The sequence below is a fragment of the Rutilus rutilus genome, assembly GCF_951802725.1.
Source record: "Rutilus rutilus genome assembly, chromosome: 1".
Classification (NCBI taxonomy): Eukaryota; Metazoa; Chordata; class Actinopteri; order Cypriniformes; family Leuciscidae; genus Rutilus; species Rutilus rutilus.
The window spans coordinates 20,781,807-20,799,104 of NC_140209.1; the positions used below are offsets into that span (position 1 = coordinate 20,781,807).

A 17,298-nucleotide genomic window follows, 5' to 3' on the forward strand; every position below is an offset into this window, starting at 1 on the left:
CCGTTTTTGAGTACTTTTTATTTTTTTTTATTTTGCGACATAAACAAATGTTTACCATACCAATGTTTGGTATTGTTTTTTTCAGCACAACATCACCTATATGAACAGACAATTATTTTTTCACTTTTATGTACTGTATCAACATACTGGACCCAAAATCACACAAAAAACACAAAATCCGAATAGAAAAATTATAGTTTTTTTACTACAAAAAACACAAACATGCTCAATGAAGCATTTTAAAAGGTTTAAAATGTAAACACAAGTTGTAAATGTCAACATATACAGGTAAAATTCTGATATAATCAAGCTATATACAAAAAAAATATGATTTACAAAAAAAAAAAGCGAGTGTAGCCATAGGCTTTTTTTTCTCTTTTTAGCTTTGCCACTTTTTAAAAGTTTATGCACACAATTATACAGAGAGCTATATTTAAGGCCTTGCATTCCCAGAGTATGAGGGTTCCCAATTAGTGCAAATACAACATAAAAAAGGTAAAATTGAGATAAAATCTAACTATATACAGCAAAAAGCAGGTGTGGCAATAGGCGTTTTTTTTTTTGCTTAGAAACTCTACAAAACACTTCATGTACAATTACACAGGCAGCTACATTACAGGGCTTTCCTTCCTTGAGTAAGAGGGGTTCCTAAAAAGTGCAAATATACTATACAAAAGGTAAAATAAACACAAAATCAAACTATATATACAACTATTTACAACGAATATCAGGTGAGTTTTTTTTTTTTATCTGTGCCACTCCTCAAAACAGTTTCTGTCAACAATGAGACCAAAGACATTCGCTTCATTTTCCTTCCACAAAAAACTACCTAAACTATCTACACTACTCCTAAACTACTCTCAAAATCTATTCAAACTTTTCCAAAAACTAGCAATAATATCTCTCTCTCTCTCTTTCTATATGTCTCTGTCTACTCCGTCAATCTCCCGACTCCCGCGGGCGCCTTTCAATTTCACTTCTTTGCTCAGTTGGCTCCTCCTCCACTCCCTAAAATGTGCAACCTGAAGAGCAGAGTCAGCAGATTCACACATTTTTCTCCGTTTTGCTTTATGACAAAAACCGACGAAGTTATGAGAATAAATGCAACGCCTGTCGCATCCCATCTTGCGTTCCTTTACGAACGCGTCAATATTTTCAAAAAAAAATTATATAAAGTTTAAATTATCATATCTCCGTTTTTACTTGGTCTATCAACACAAAACAAAAAGTAAAATAGAGTTTCAAGCCAGCACTTTCGACAGAAGTGGACAGCAGCGCTCAACGTGACTTTGTTTTTATGCTTCGACGTCTTAAACTGGTCATGTGATTTGATCACGCCGGCGTGATCGGCGACTCGGAAGAGTTAAGTCTCTCAAGATCTGATTAAACAACTCCACAAACAGCATTACCAGCTTCACTTATTACTAACCAGACTGACTTTATTTCTGTCACATGTCTACAGAAGTTCTTATTGAGAATTAACAGAGATTTAGATGTTGATGTCTTATTGAAAATGTTTCGTTTGAGGTCACCATCATGGAGATCAGTGTTTGCTTTAGTTGGGCTCTTGACCCTTGAGTATCTTTGAGTTTGTGCTTTATCAGTAATTGCAGGTGTTCATGGAGAACATTTCTGCATCGATAAAGCAGATTGACTTGTCTGTTATAATAACCAGTGTTTCCCCTACAATGTATTAAGCCACCGCTGGATTTTCAGCGCCGCTGCAAAATCTTCACATGATCAATAATATCATGACATTCACTTACACACATTGCCATAAGGGGCCGTTCACATTCACGTTCACATGCAAATATTTCAAATGTGGGCGCGCGGCAAGCGCACTCATAATAGAAGCGACGCGGCGCGCTCGTTTTAAGCATGGACATAGGGCTGGGCGATTTAAATCGCGATATTGTTATGCGCATCTCGTCAGTAAAGCCGGTTCCTTGATTAGTAGTAAATCACCATCACCTGCTTTCAGATGGAGCGGCATTTACTACAAAGAGCCGTAGTTAACTGACAAGCTGAGCCATATCGCATTAATATTGCGGACGTATCGCCAGCGATTATTAATGCAATATGGCTCAGCTTGTCAGTTAACTACGGCTCTTTGTACACAGCAAAAACTCCAGTGTTAAATTAACACTCCTGGGAGTGTATATGAGTCCACACTCAAGAGTGTTTAAGTTAATGATATAATTAAGTGATTAATTTAGTGATGATTGAGCATTATTGAAGACACCTGATGTTAACAAGCAGAATCACTGAAGGAGAAAATCTCAAATTGTAAGTTACCGTTATGACGATCAATGGTTGCTTTAGTTGGACTCTTGACCCATATATTATTAACTTTAGATTTTGTTTGGCTGTTGTTTCTGAATTATAATCGCCAGTTGAACAAAGAAAAAAGTGATCTGATGGTGTTGGTTATATTATGACATTCATCATTTGAACTTGATCACTGAACTCATTAAAATCCTTCTTTCTGACTTCGATTTATGTTGTTGATTACAGCATAACTGTGAATCTGCATAAATGCCCAGCATTTTTGATATAATATAAAGGATTTCTTAAAAGTTGTTTAAAAAAAAAATCATTCTTTTAGGCACACACAGATGTCAGGATTCAGTCTATGCATCTCAACAATGGTGACGAGCAGAATATTCAATTAGGAAAAGTAAATTACATAGACAATTCAGATCATAATTTATTCATACCGCAATGCATGATGGGAGCCATTAATGAGTTGTGATTGGTGGCAGCCACTGCAACATGCTTTATTATTGTCACCATTGTTGAGATTCACAGGCTGATTATTGATGTCTGTGTTTTAAATGAATTTATCTGAATGTCTTTTGATCAGAACAATGTTTATTAAATATTTTGAATTATAAATAAAGTACTGATAATCATAGGCTGAATAATCACTAAACTGCTGCTAACAAGTTAAAACAAACTATCTCAATAAGTTTCCTTTTTCAGATCACAGCATGATTATGTCAAAACATAACCAACACTATAAGATAACATTTTACTTTGTTAATTTAACTGTTATGAATCAATAACAGCAGACAAACAACAGTAAATATTAAAGTAAACATATAATGGTCTAGAGCCCAACTAAAGCAAACACCCATCACCTTAATGGTAACTTACGATTTGTGATTTTACCCTTCAGTGATTCTGCTTGTTAACATCAGGTGTCTTCAATAATGCTCAATCATCACTAAATTAATCACTTAATTATCTCATCAGCCCTAAAATGCCGCTCCATCTGAAAGCAGGTGATGGCGATTTATTAGGCTACTAATCAAGGAACCGGCTTTACTGACGAGATGCGCATAACAATATCGCGATTTAAATCGCCCAGCCCTACATGGACAGATCTAAAGTTTTTCAGGCGCGCCTCTGTTCATGGTTGGCATAGCAACGACAGACGCCACGGGAGATTGAGCAAGCGCTTGTGCTTGTGCAAAGGAGAAAGCGGTACGAACTTTTCTCCGTTGAAGTCTATGGGGTCACTGTGTCCATATTTTTACTGTCTATGGAAAATATGCCGTCCCGGTGTCGTGCCGAAAAGTGATGGTCCGCCGAAAATTGATTGCCGTCCGCGGGAGCGCGCGCGGCGTGTTAAAGCCCTTAAAGCTGTATCGCCCAGTCTCTTTACGACTACAGCTGCTTTTATGTGGATCAAACAGACATAACGCGCACATAAACATCCGCTTATGTCCGTGGTAATAGTGATTGATGCCTAAAAGTGATTGAAGCCTCTAAAGGTTATTTCTGCCCTGAAATTAGTTGATTTCATTCAGAAGAATTATGTTTGACAGATTATAACTCACATAGTACTTTTTACCTCTTGAAATACCTGTAGATGGCCAGTACAACCATTACAATGCAGTATTTTACCTGCCAAAAAGTGATTGTAGCCTCTACTTATTGACTGAAAGGTCATTTCTACCCTGAAATTAGTTGATTATATTCATCAGGGTCATATCTGACAGATTATAACTCACATATTACTTTTTACCTCTTGAAATACCTGTAGATGGCCAGTACTACCATTATAATGCAGTATTTTACCTGCCAAAAAGTGATTGTAGCTTCTACTTATTGACTGAAAGGTTATTTCTGCCCTGAAATTAGTTGATTTCATTCAGAAGAATTATGTTTGACAGATTATAACTCACATAGCACTTTTTACCTCTTGAAATACCTGTAGATGGCCAGTACAACCATTACAATGCAGTATTTTACCTGCCAAAAAGTGATTGTAGCCTCTACTTATTGACTGAAAGGTTAATTCTGCCCTGAAATTAGTTGATTATATTCATCAGGGTCATATCTGACAGATTATAACTCACATAGTACTTTTTACCTCTTGAAATACCTGTAGATGGCCAGTACAACCATTACAATGCAGTATTTTACCTGCCAAAAAGTGATTGTAGCCTCTACTTATTGACTGAAAGGTTATTTCTGCCCTGAAATTAGTTGATTTCATTCAGAAGAATTATGTTTGACAGATTATAACTCACATAGCACTTTTTACCTCTTGAAATACCTGTAGATGGCCAGTACAACCATTACAATGCAGTATTTTACCTGCCAAAAAGTGATTGTAGCCTCTACTTATTGATTGAAAGGTTAATTCTGCCCTGAAATTAGTTGATTATATTCATCAGGGTCATATCTGTAGTACTGGCCATCTACAGGTATTTCAAGAGGTAAAAAGTAATATGTGAGTTATAATCTGTCAGATATGACCCTGATGAATATAATCAACTAATTTCAGGGCAGAAATGACCTTTCAGTCAATAAGTAGAGGCTACAATCACGTTTTGGCAGGTAAAATACTGCATTGTAATGGTGCGTTCACACCGGACGCGTTTAGCGCGTCAGGCGCGAGTCATTTCAATGTTAAGTCAATGCAAAGACGCGTTACGCGCGTAAAAAATTCCTGCGGCGCGAATGAGGCGTTTAGCGCGGCGCGGTAGACGCGAATTCGCCTCATTCGCGCGTCAAGGTCGCGCTACGCGTTACGCGCGAATGATTTTAGTGCTATTTGTGCATTCACGCGTTTGACGCGAATTCGCGTCTGCCGCCCGAGTTGAAAAATCTGAACTTCTGCGTCAATTCGCGCCGCGTTAACCAATCAGGAGCCTGCTTGCTGCTGTCACGTGGTGAACTCACAGTTTATAATGTTATTTTATGTTTGGCCTCAATAAATTATTTTGTAATATGACTAAAATGCACAACAAAGCAAATCTTTCACATAAAAACTCGATTTCAATATGAGAGATACTCATTTTTTATTGAATGCTATTTATTCCATATCTATTCTAGATTATATGAAACTTTATTAATCTAATGTAAAGACAACAAACACAATTTAGTGTATAAAAACTTTAAAAAAAAAAAATCACAGGACAGGTTTCACTTTTGGAGGCTGGCTCCATTTATTATCAAAACAAAAATAAATGACAGATTAGGTGCGGGCGAGGGTGAACCTCGCGCCGGGATGTACAGCGCGGGCTCGTCATGCAGCGACCACTCGAGGCCGAGGCTTATACGGCCTACGCTGTCCTCGTCAGCGTCCTCACCGTTAGGTCCACCAAACCTACCTCCTGGAGCAAATTGTGAAACTCCTGAAACCCTCCGGAGGGTCTGGTGGACCCGAGTACAGCGACGATGTCTCCTACGCAGCTGTTTCTGCTCTCCAGAGCATATACGAGCGGTGACTCTCTCGATTAATGCTACTGCTAATGCTCGATAAACATCTAAAAAAGATGGCCGCCAACAGGTTTCGAAACTTTCGCCTCCGGATTTCGCCTCTGACGCGCGTGACGCGCGTAAATTTCATTTCAAACTTTTGATTTTACGCGCGTCAATTTCGCTCTTGACGCGCGAATTAACACAAAGTGGTCAAGCGTATAACTAGACGCGGCAGGCGCGAATTTGACGCGCTATTCGCGTTTGGTGTGAACGCAGCATGGTTGTACTGGCCATCTACAGGTATTTCAAGAGGTAAAAAGTACTATGTGAGTTATAATCTGTCAGATATGACCCTGATGAATAGGCTATAATCAACTAATTTCAGGGTAGAAATGACCTTTCAGTCAATAAGTAGAGGCTACAATCACTTTTTGGCAGGTAAAATACTGCATTGTAATGGTTGTACTGGCCATCTACAGGTATTTCAAGAGGTAAAAAGTACTATGTGAGTTATAATCTGTCAAACATAATTCTTCTGAATGAAATCAACTAATTTCAGGGCAGAAATAACCTTTAGAGGCTTCAATCACTTTTAGGCATCAATCACTATTACCACGGACATAAGCGGATGTTTATGTGCGCGTTATGTCTGTTTGATCCACATAAAAGCAGCTGTAGTCGTAAAGAGACTGGGCGATACAGCTTTAAGGGCTTTAACACGCCGCGCGCGCTCCCGCGGACGGCAATCAATTTTCGGCGGACCATCACTTTTCGGCACGACACCGGCCCTCCGTTTTCGGCGAACAGGTTTCATTCTCGCGCAGCTTGTTTAGTAACTTCACGTGCGAGTCTTTTCTGCTCCGTGATTGCGCCACGCTCTCGGTTCCATGTGTGTGTGAGTGTGTGTCGGCGCACTGCGCTCTCTGCTCAATGTTCCACTCCGTGTTTGCGATGCGCGTTCTGCTCTGTGGTTAACGGCCCAAACGCTCCAATCATGTACCGAAAAGCAAAGTATGCTCAAATAACGTGAAACTTCTCAGTAGTAGACTTCTATTTGCTGAGCTGGTATAGCCATGCTGGCCATGGTAAAATTACCTGCTCTGATCACATGCTCTGGTAATAATAGCTTTGTATGACTATACTTTATTTTGATAATTAGTCAAAAAATAAATCTGTTAAATCTGAGTATGTTGCATAGAACTGAATGAAGAATAATATATTGATGTTTTATATTTTAATATAGGGCTATTTTCTGTCCAATTTGTGTGGACATTTTTCTTTTTTCCCCTTTTTTTGTGTGTTTGATTTAATTAGTGAATCTACATTTAAATATTGATGATTACAAGTTTGGAGGAAATGCAATTAATTGCGATTAATCACAGCAAATTGTGCGATTAATTAGTTGTTTTTTTTTATCGATTCCCAGCCGTAATATATATATATATATATATATATATATATATATATATATATATATATATATATATATATATATATATATATATATTTTTTTTTTACATAGTGCCCCTTTCTTACATTTGAGCCCCTGCCCCTGATGAACTCTTTGCACGTCCCTGGAGGTTAGTGAAGTAAAATAGGCTATGCAAGCTATAGTCACCTTTTAAACTAATGAAAAGTTTAATTTGGATTTTAATGTTCAAAATGTCTACAGGATAAAATAAATGAAAGTACTGCTTACATGATGATGTATCTAAGTGCTAAAGTGTGTTACAGAAAAAAATATCAGTAGTGCAGGTGAGGGAGAAAAGAGTTTCATTTTTCCACTATCAATTTCTACCTTACATCTGAAAATTAACACAGAAGAAAAACATAAATAATCCTGTCCTAATCCTGTTTGTGACCAGTTCAAGGTACGTGCTGCAATAATCATGCCTTCTGTTGATGGTATGTCAAATTTGTATGTCTCAAAATGTCCATTTCTATCCACAAAACTTGCCAAAAGTCATGGTTTAAGGGTTATTAAAAAAAAAAAATCTTCCAGGGGTGTATGCCCCCGGACCCCCCGCGAGCGGCTTGGTAACAACCTCCGGCACGTAACAGCACCGCTGCTGGAAAAATTTATAGGGGAAACATTGATAACAGACACATTATTACTTTTTCTGTAATTGATGACTTAACAAATTGAAAAACTATACTGAAAAATATAGTACCCAACAAGTGAAAAAGATGATTTGCAACATTATTATGTTTCAGCTGCTGAATGTTGATTGCTGTGAGATTATATAAAACTGAATTTGTTTAGTTCTGTTGCTTTGCATTGCAAACTTGCTTTGAGTCTTTTATACACTCACAGACATCAACATTCGGTGTATGATACACAACAATGGTGACATTCTTCATGCCAGCATACAAAACACATTTATGGCTCCCAGCATGCATTGCGGCATGAATAAATTATGCAGCTGAATTATTTTTTGATTGTCACCATTGTTGAGGTTTGTATGACAATTGATGATGTCTAAGTCACTTTTAAAGGTCCCGTTGCATGCGATTCCATGTTTCAAACTTTAGTTAGTGTGTAATGTTGCTGTTAGAGCATAAATAATATCTGTAAAATTATAAAGCTCAAAGTTCAATGCCAAGCGAGATATTTTATTTAACAGAAGTTGACTACAAAAAACGGCTCGATTGGACTACACACCTCTACATCCTGCATTAGTGACATCACCAGAACCGTTTCTTGACTAACCTCCGCCCACAGGAATGCTCCCTCAACTCTACTGGCTACTTGCGCACTTCTTATAACTTAGGCTACTGTGTTTACTCAGCTCTTACGGTGATTTTCTGAAGTAAAACTGACGCTTCATCTTTTGTGTGATGTACAATAAACTTTATTAAACTCATCAGTACATGTTTGATCATCATTCAAACAGCAGACTTGTAGGCTATTAATAAATAATGGATACATAGTAGTGATGTATGTCTCGAGACCGGTCTTGGTCTCGAGACCGGTCTCGAGACCACTTTTACGTGGTCTCGGTCTTGTCACGGCCTTGACGGTCTTTGGTCTTGGTCTCGGACCTCTTGGTCTTGGTCTCGGACCTCTCGGTCTTGTCTAGGTCTCGCTGTCTCAGACCGACATAGTGGTCGGGGGATTTAGCAATACAATACTACAATATCCATGACGACACAACGTTCGATAATGCAATTATTATCCGCAACGGAACGGATTGAAGTGCGCGTCCGAGTGCTGACATTGCGGAGTGTGCGCGAGCCACACGAGAAAACATTTTATCCGCGCCACTGATCGCAGCGGCAACGAGCACTTTGATCACTTGGTTTAAAAAACACATATCAGTGACATGATGGGTTTTAACTTCATTCAGGAGTCATTCATTTTGGGTAACTGCTAACTGCACAACTAACGTTACACAACTGACAGATGACTTTGAGCGCACCGCCAACGGTGTGTGTGTGTGTGTGTAACCATAGCGACAAAACGACCAACTTTCGGATCCCGCCTATAATTTCGTTTTTAAAAATGTAATTATGTATTTAAAAGTTGCAATTAATTTGAAGTCTGAGACTCCGAAATCGGCAGAGATAGGCAGGCATTTGCTTGGATGAATTTGTGTCTTTGATATCTCTCTGTGTGTGTGTGTGTGTGTGTGTGTGTGTGTTGTGTTGTTGTTGTTTGATTACAGTATTGGATTTAAGATGGTGTTAGACTAAATAAATGGTCTTTTAAATATCATCTGCATATCTCCGTTGTGTTGACTAAACATTAGGCCTAATCCAAGTTTATAATTGTGTATCTTTAATTTGATGTTATACAATTTAATCTAGACATTAAGTATAATTTCAATTGGTTACATATTTCTCATTCTTTAGACAGTTGTTGGAGGAGCAAGATGGTGTTGGAGGTGTTTGATGTTTTGTCAGATGAACCAGTCAGTAGGCCTACCAGTCATGTCAGTCCTCAACAGTACACAAAAGTTAAGGGAGTCTCAATCCTCTAATTGTGCAGTAACAGCCGTCATGCAATTGCTACACATAGTTGATCTCACCCAGTCTGCAAAAAACATTTACAATGAGCTCACAGTCACACACATGACATGGTCTGTCTCTGTATTGTTCTGCCTGTGTAATTGAAGTAATTCATAGATGCCACCTACGTCACTACAAATAGAACGCCGCCATATTTGCGACCGACTCGCCCGGTATGGCCGCCCAAACTGCCCATTTGAATGAGAGAGAGAGACAGAGATACCTGGAGAAAATTTCTATTTAGGCTCCTCCGATCCTTATTTGTTACCGCCAGTTTTCTTTAGTCCATTATTATCTCCCCCAGGCTTGCCCCAATTGGCCTTTCATGATGTAGAAATACTTAAAGTCATAGAGCTTCATGGCGCGCGTTCATGAGAGTCGAGGCAATGTCATGAATGAATCTATGAATCTGCAGCTGTTCGGCATGAATGAATCTATCTAATCCGAACAGCAGCACAGCCAGAGACATCAGCCGAATATCATAAAAGACTGCCATATCTATCCGAAAGAACAGATGTTCAATTACAGAGAGAAGGTTTAATACACACAAATATCGAAAGAATCTTTCGAGTCGAATCTTTTTGAATGATTCGGCTGCGATTAAAAGCTATCAAGAGGTAAGCTCAGTGATTATAATATAACGACTTAAATTGCAGTTTGTTCGTCACATAAAGCTATCATATGAATAAATAACGCTATTAATATAACGGACGAGTCGTATTAGATCACTTTTATGATACTTTAGTGATGTTTTTTTTTTGTCTTTTATTATTATTATTTTTTGCGTGACAGCCCCCAGTAGGCTAACGTTACTCATTCACTTTCATTACATCGACAAGAAGAGTCTCCATTAGGCTAACTTACATATTCAAAAATGTCCCTTTGTCTTCCACGGAAAGTAAACTTCAGGATTTGCACATGAAGGTGAGTAAATGACGGCAGAATTATCATTTTTGGAAGAACTAGTCCTTTAATATGCATTTCAAGGCTGAGATTATGCATCGTCTGCAGAGCTAACGTTAACGTTACTTACACAAAATAACATCTAAAGCGCATGTGACGAAGACAATTTATTAACTTCATAAAAATATTTATTAGATTTAGGTAGGTATTAACTAACAAACAGACACAGTTATATTCAAAACAACCCCAAATCTTACTAACTTACCATGATAAAGTGCATTTAAACAGATCCAACAATAAAATGAAGACAAAACATTATCTGTCGATATCTGTCTGTATAATGTTGGCCACTGAGAGTATAATGGAAATATAATTAACGTTAACCACAAACCAACATGAGACTTCAAGTCTTTTAAATAAATTATTCTCTCTTCTCTCTTATTTTGGTATAGAATAAAATACCAGTTCAGGGTTCCTCTTTCGGCTGTTGTTGCAGCCAACTGCACAACATATTGCAGGCATTACTGAGATCGGTCGCAAAGATGGCGGCGCAAAGCTACAGTGACGTCACGTGAACCGAATGAATACCATCTAGTATTGAATGTAAACTGCGGCTGAACCCTATGCTGCTGTTCTTGAATTCACAAGTTATTGCTTAGCTTCAACTAGTCTGTTTTTTCCCCCTCCTAGTGCAGCAGATTAGTAAAAAAATCACTATCCGGTCTCGACTTGGTCTTGGTCTCGACTTGGTCGGTCTTGGTCTTGGTCTTGTCTTGGTCTCGATACCCTCTGGTCTTGGTAGTGTCTTGGTCTCGGTTTAGGCGGTCTTGACTACAAGTCTAATACATAGCCTACAAGCAGATGACAAATACGTTATAATAACCGTAATTAAACTACTAAACCATACCTGTTTCATCTCTATACAGCACTCTGACTCTGTAGGCATTATTGTCCGACTCAAAATGAACGCCGTTACTGAGAGTTTCTGATATTATCATGGAATGTGAGATGAATTTTCCCTGACAGACTGAGCACGAGCTCATGAAGCTCCGCCCCCTGGGTCGTCCAGCAGCAGCTCATTTGCATTTAAAGGGCACACACTGAAACGGCTCGTTTTTCTGAGCCCCAAAAAATGTCAATTTAAACATGCTGTAAAAAATGATCTGTTGGGTATTTTGAGCTCAAACTTCACATACACACTCTGGGGACATCAGAGACTTATTTTACATCTTGTGAAAAGGGGCATAGAACGGGACCTTTAACTTTTGAAAAGTTTTGGACAATCTCACACAAATTTATTCTGTTACAAATGATTTTAATCACATTAATTGAGTTCATTATCTTCTTCTCTAATTACTTTTAAGATCCAAAAGTACATGCAATTTTCTACCTGCAGTCTTTATCTGTTTTTATAACAGACATGTTGATCTGCTTTATCAATGCAGAAATGTTCTCCAAAAACATTGCAATTGCTGATAAAGCACAAGCTCAAAGATAGTCAAGGGTCAAGAGCCCAACTAAAGCAAACACTGATCTCCATGATGGTGACCTCAAACGAAACATTTACAATAAGACATCAACATCTAAATCTCTGTTAATTCTCAATAAGAATTTCTGTAGACGTCTGACATAAATAAAGTCAGTCTGGTTAGTAATAAGTGAAGCTGGTAATGCTGTTTGTGGAGTTGTTTAATCAGATCTTGAGAGACTTAATGTCTTTTATCTTCAGTTCATCTAAGGCTGTGTCTGAATAAAGTTGTAGTTTGTGTTCTTATTACTCTTTTGAAATATGATTGAAAGAATGTTACAGGAACATCACACTAACCTTTAAATAACATTCTAGTAACATTCAGGAAACTGGATATTTTTATGTTCTTGGAATGTTAGAAATCAATGTTCCTATAATGTTGAAAATTAAGTTGAAAGAGCGTTTGAGGAACATTATACCTTTTAAAACACGTTCCTCTAACGCAGTGGTTTTCAAACTGTGGGTCGCGACCCACTTGTGGGTCACACAGTGAGAAAAGGTGGGTCGCACAAAGGCACTAGCTGCAGCTAAATTTACGTTACGATGAGTGAAACAAAACCAGTCCGATTAATGACCAAACGACTCTTAAGTGAGTTTTAGCGCCCGCCAAAGTGATTTTTTGTCCCGCCAAAGTCTTATTTGATCGGTGAGTAATGTAGATGAACTGCTGCGCTTGTGACAGAGTCACAGTGCATGTTTAACTGAAAGAACGAGCAGAGAGAGAGAGACTCGGTCGCGCGCGCGCTCTCTCTCTCTCTCTTCGGAGCCAGGCGAAAGTGTAACAAGACTTCACCGTCTCCAAACTAAGCGCTGTCTTGCTCTCTCTCCCTCGCACATATTAATCAAAATAAATCGACACGGTGGTAAAAGGTTGGAAGACCAAAGTTTCATGTGGAGCATCCGGAGATTTTTTTTTTCCTGAATTACCGCTGGGTGTGAATTGTGCTAAATAAGTTGTTGCTTTATCTTCTCTGAAAAGCGTCCCAGACATTCAGCTGACATAAAACAACACTTTAATTAAACGAAAAAAAAAAAAAAAAAAACTATCCAGTGATGAAATGTTTTCTGTGTTGACACAAATCTTGGATGTCCATGTCCTAACTGCTGGGATAATCACACAACGCGCACGACACGTCCAATTCGCGAACTAATGACTCCTTTGAACCGATTCATTTTAATAAATGGTTAAAACAACTGATCTTTCCAACAGTGAACTCAGTGACGTCTGAATCGGTGTATAATCAGTAACACTGTACAATAAGGTTCTATTTATTACATAAATTACATAAAAAGTACAGTTTGCTTACTCAAGCTTTAAAATAAATAAAACCCCTTGTTTTTTTTGAAAAGCATATGCCTACATTTTTCCACACAGTGCTATCAAGAATCGATAAGAGAATCGTTAAAGAATCGGATCGATAATCAGAATCGTCAGTGGCATTATTATTATTGATAAAATCGTATCATTTCCCATGCCTATGTGAAGACGGTAAAATTACAATCAAACATTAAAGAACATACATGTTTTTTTTAAAGTTTTTTAAGAGTTAAAAGTTTAAAATATTTTTGCTAACATGAGGTCTTGTCACTGTCAGTCTTTTTACATAAGTGTAAAACTAGGGTATGCAGATTAAGACCATCAACATGCATTGATTAATCCCATGGCATGTAGCAAAAAAAAAAAAAAAAAAAAAAGTGCGACCAGAAGACTGAGAAATTTGGTAGCACCAGTGCAAGTGGGTCTTGAGATTGATTATACTTGTCTAGGTGGGTCCTAGACTGAAAAAGTTTGGGAACCCCTGCACTAACGTCAAGAAAACTGGACATTTTTCACGTTCCCAGAACCAAATATTTGGAGAACGTTCTTATAACAAAAGTCTGTTAGCTGGGCAGGACTTTAAAAAATATTACTTTTCTATTGCTGTCAAATCATTTAATGACTTACTGTTTGGGCGATTTAAATCTGCACTACTTCTTCTCCCTAAAAAACAACAAAAGAAAACAAACTGTTTGTGAATCTAGGTAAGATGAGCAACATGACTGAAATGATTCAGAATACGTTATTCCAAAACTCACGTTTCTTCTTTCCACTCATAGTCGAAATCGATCGTGTAATAATGCCTGGAAAAGACCAAAAAACAACACGAAATAACCACTAATAAATGCAAACACAAGTTATAAAGTACCCTTAGTTTAATGGCAGAAAACGGCACAACAGGCTACACGTTTTAAGATTTCTAATTGTAGGCCTAACAGTTGTGTGTTTAATATGCGTAAGCCGTGTTTTGTTTACTTTGCTTAACTTATGTCGCAGCGTTTAATGATTAAAGTGAGATTTTTAGTTGCTATAAGATTATATTATGATGGATCATTAAAGACACTTGCTAATAACTTTAAATAAAAGTAAACATGCCAATATACATTATTCAAATCTTACCTGAACTGTTCGCCATTTTGTCAATGCGTTGGTGATATTTACTAAATCGAAACCAGGCGGGAAGGAAGTCGACCGGAAGTTGAAGCCGGTGTGGTATAGTATTCTGTACCCGTATAGTAATGGGTCCGGGCTGAGGACCCAAGCAATCCGATTGGTTCAAAGCCCGTTTTATGGGTAATCGCTTTAGTGCCTGGTTACAAATCATACAAAATCACTTTATTATAGAAGACGTTTGTACTACGTTATAACGAATCATTAATGTATTTAATGTATTTTAAATTATACGGTTCATATACTAGTATTTAACCGAAGCTATAGATTGTGAAATTAAACATTTCTCGTTGGTAGTGTTTTTTAGTTAGCTTAGATAATAGCATAGCATACAGCTAACGTTATCCGATGATCGTGATTCGTGCTATGAGCTTTTCCTGAGCTTATACTGCACTGATACTGCCTTACCATATTAACAGCCATTCGTAATGCAATTATAATTATGTAATTATTTTTTACACTTTTATTTATTAAAATAATGCTTATTTGTGTATATTACTATTTTTCGTATTAACAGTTTAGACATTTAAATAAATTACAGAATGCTAGCTATGTGTTGTGGGTTATAAATAAATATAAAATATAAAATCTAGCCTTGACTAAAGAACAGTATAATAAAATTATGGAATCACAATTTTTAATGTAATTAATCAAACCCCTTAATTCATATAATAATCTTTTATTTGAAAGAAATAACATTTTTAAAGTATGTTTTGTGACAAAGTTATTTGTTATTCAGCAATGGGGCATAAATTGCTTTTTTATTACAAGCATGTCATTTGTGTACTAATGCATATGATTTATGTCATAATTAATTCTTAATACAGAACATCATACAACACAATAACATTTAATGTAATAAAATGAGAGAACCAAAACTTATATAAAAATTTAATTAAATTACACAATACAATACATAATGAATTCAACTGAATTATGAAATGTAATATATTACATTTGTATTAACACAAAACTACAAGCAAAATGCACATTGTTTTAGGACATTTATAGGGCTTTTTAAAATACACAATACAAAGCAGCTTTAAACAAACATACTCTAGTATGTATTTACTTTCCTAAACACTTTTGTGATAGTCCTCTGGCTATACATTGTGGAGATTTAAAAACAATTAATGTTGAGTTAGCTGTGTTAAAATATTTAATGAACTGTAAGGTTAAAGTTTTTTGAGAGCTAATGAGACACAAATAGATGCAGTGTCTTTTGCTGTATGTAAAGTCAGATCTTTAGTTTGAAGTAAATTCATGTTGTATGTGCAGTCAATTCTTTGTGGAACCATCCTAAGGTCTAGATGATGCAGTCAGTCAGTTTCCCCTTTAGATGGTGCGGTCGTGACCTGGTAGGTGAGGAGGCTGGACTAAGTGTCATGGACTGGCACGAGGAACTCTGCAAAAACACACACACAACACGTCACATGCAACTGTACAATTGCAGTCTTTAGTGCTGTGGAACATCACTCACTGTTTTTGCTTTGATAAGCAAACTCAAAGGTGCAACGCAGCAGACGTAGTTAGCTCGTTGAACCTGAGTGTCGTGGATGGACTGGCACGAGGGAACTCTGCAAAAACACACACACAACACGTCACATGCAACTGTACACTTGCAGTCTTTAGTGCTATGGAACATCACTCACTGTTTTTGCTTTGATAAGCAAACTCAAAGGTGCAGTAGTGTAGTGTGTACTGTACTGCAACTGCAGTGTAAGTGCTGACTGGTGAGGGTATAGACAGCTGTCTTCTGTAGTGTAGTGTGTAGTATAGTGTGTAGTGTAGTGTGTACTGCAGTGTAAGTGCTGACTGGTGAGGGTATAGACAGCTGTCTTCTCTGAAACATATGGAGTCTTTAACCACTGTTCACCTGATGTGAGCAAAACATACAAAAAATGTAACATAATGAACATTTATGAAACGCATATTCATGTTTTGTAAATGATTAGTTAATCATTAACTAATCAATTGTAAATGGCTTTTAACTGAATCTACACAACATACATAAAATAATGAACATATCACTTATTAATTATTTATGAACGCATAGTCATGTTTCATAAATAATTAGTTAATCATTTACTAATCACTTGTAAATGACTTGTAACGAAATTTACAAAACATACATAAAATGTTATTATATCACTTGCTAATAATTTATGAATGTTTTGTAAATGATTAGTTCATCATTAACTAACCACTTATTAATGACTTACAACTGAACGTTATTATACAGTGTTACCCAAGTTTCTATACGTTTTTACTATATTTTATCATTTAATAACTTCACATTTAATCTCCAGATTAATGTAGAAACAACATAAAATAACTAAATAAAGACATTATATTTTAAATACTTGTTTAATGACATTTTTTTATATAAATGAAGGCCAGTATCACTGATACTAATACAGCTACTGATGTCTTGATAAATATGGGAAAAACAAAGAAATTGAATAAAGCGATCAAACACTCTGCACTGCATAATTTATAAATTAGATATAAATTAATCCTTATTAAAGCTACAAAGGTTCTTTAGTTAGGAGCAGTGAGTAATTTTCTCTGTTCCCATTGTTATTTGATTGACCTCGAGTGAGACCGCTATATTGGGTGCTGTCCCTTTAAGACCTGCGTTGCCGACTGCCAACTG

At 37.0% G+C, this 17,298-nt stretch overlaps 2 protein-coding genes across 3 annotated transcripts in view; both read right to left on the reverse strand.

Moving 5' to 3' along the window:
* The window catches only part of LOC311291786 (GTPase IMAP family member 8-like), a 32,095-nt gene extending 17,436 nt beyond the window's left edge, over positions 1 to 14,659 (reverse strand). For both annotated transcript variants that reach the window (XM_084411057.1, XM_084411056.1), the window contains exons 1-3: positions 14,592 to 14,659; positions 14,231 to 14,275; positions 14,100 to 14,135 (exon numbers count right to left, since the gene is read on the reverse strand). In XM_084411057.1, coding sequence (XP_084267183.1) covers positions 14,100 to 14,135; positions 14,231 to 14,275; positions 14,592 to 14,607 — 97 coding nt within the window. In that variant the 5' untranslated portion in view covers positions 14,608 to 14,659. The remainder of the gene's footprint in view (positions 1 to 14,099; positions 14,136 to 14,230; positions 14,276 to 14,591) is intronic.
* The window catches only part of polr2f (RNA polymerase II, I and III subunit F), a 59,219-nt gene that overhangs the window by 24,194 nt on the left and 17,727 nt on the right, over positions 1 to 17,298 (reverse strand). The gene's annotated exons all lie outside the window — the stretch shown is intronic.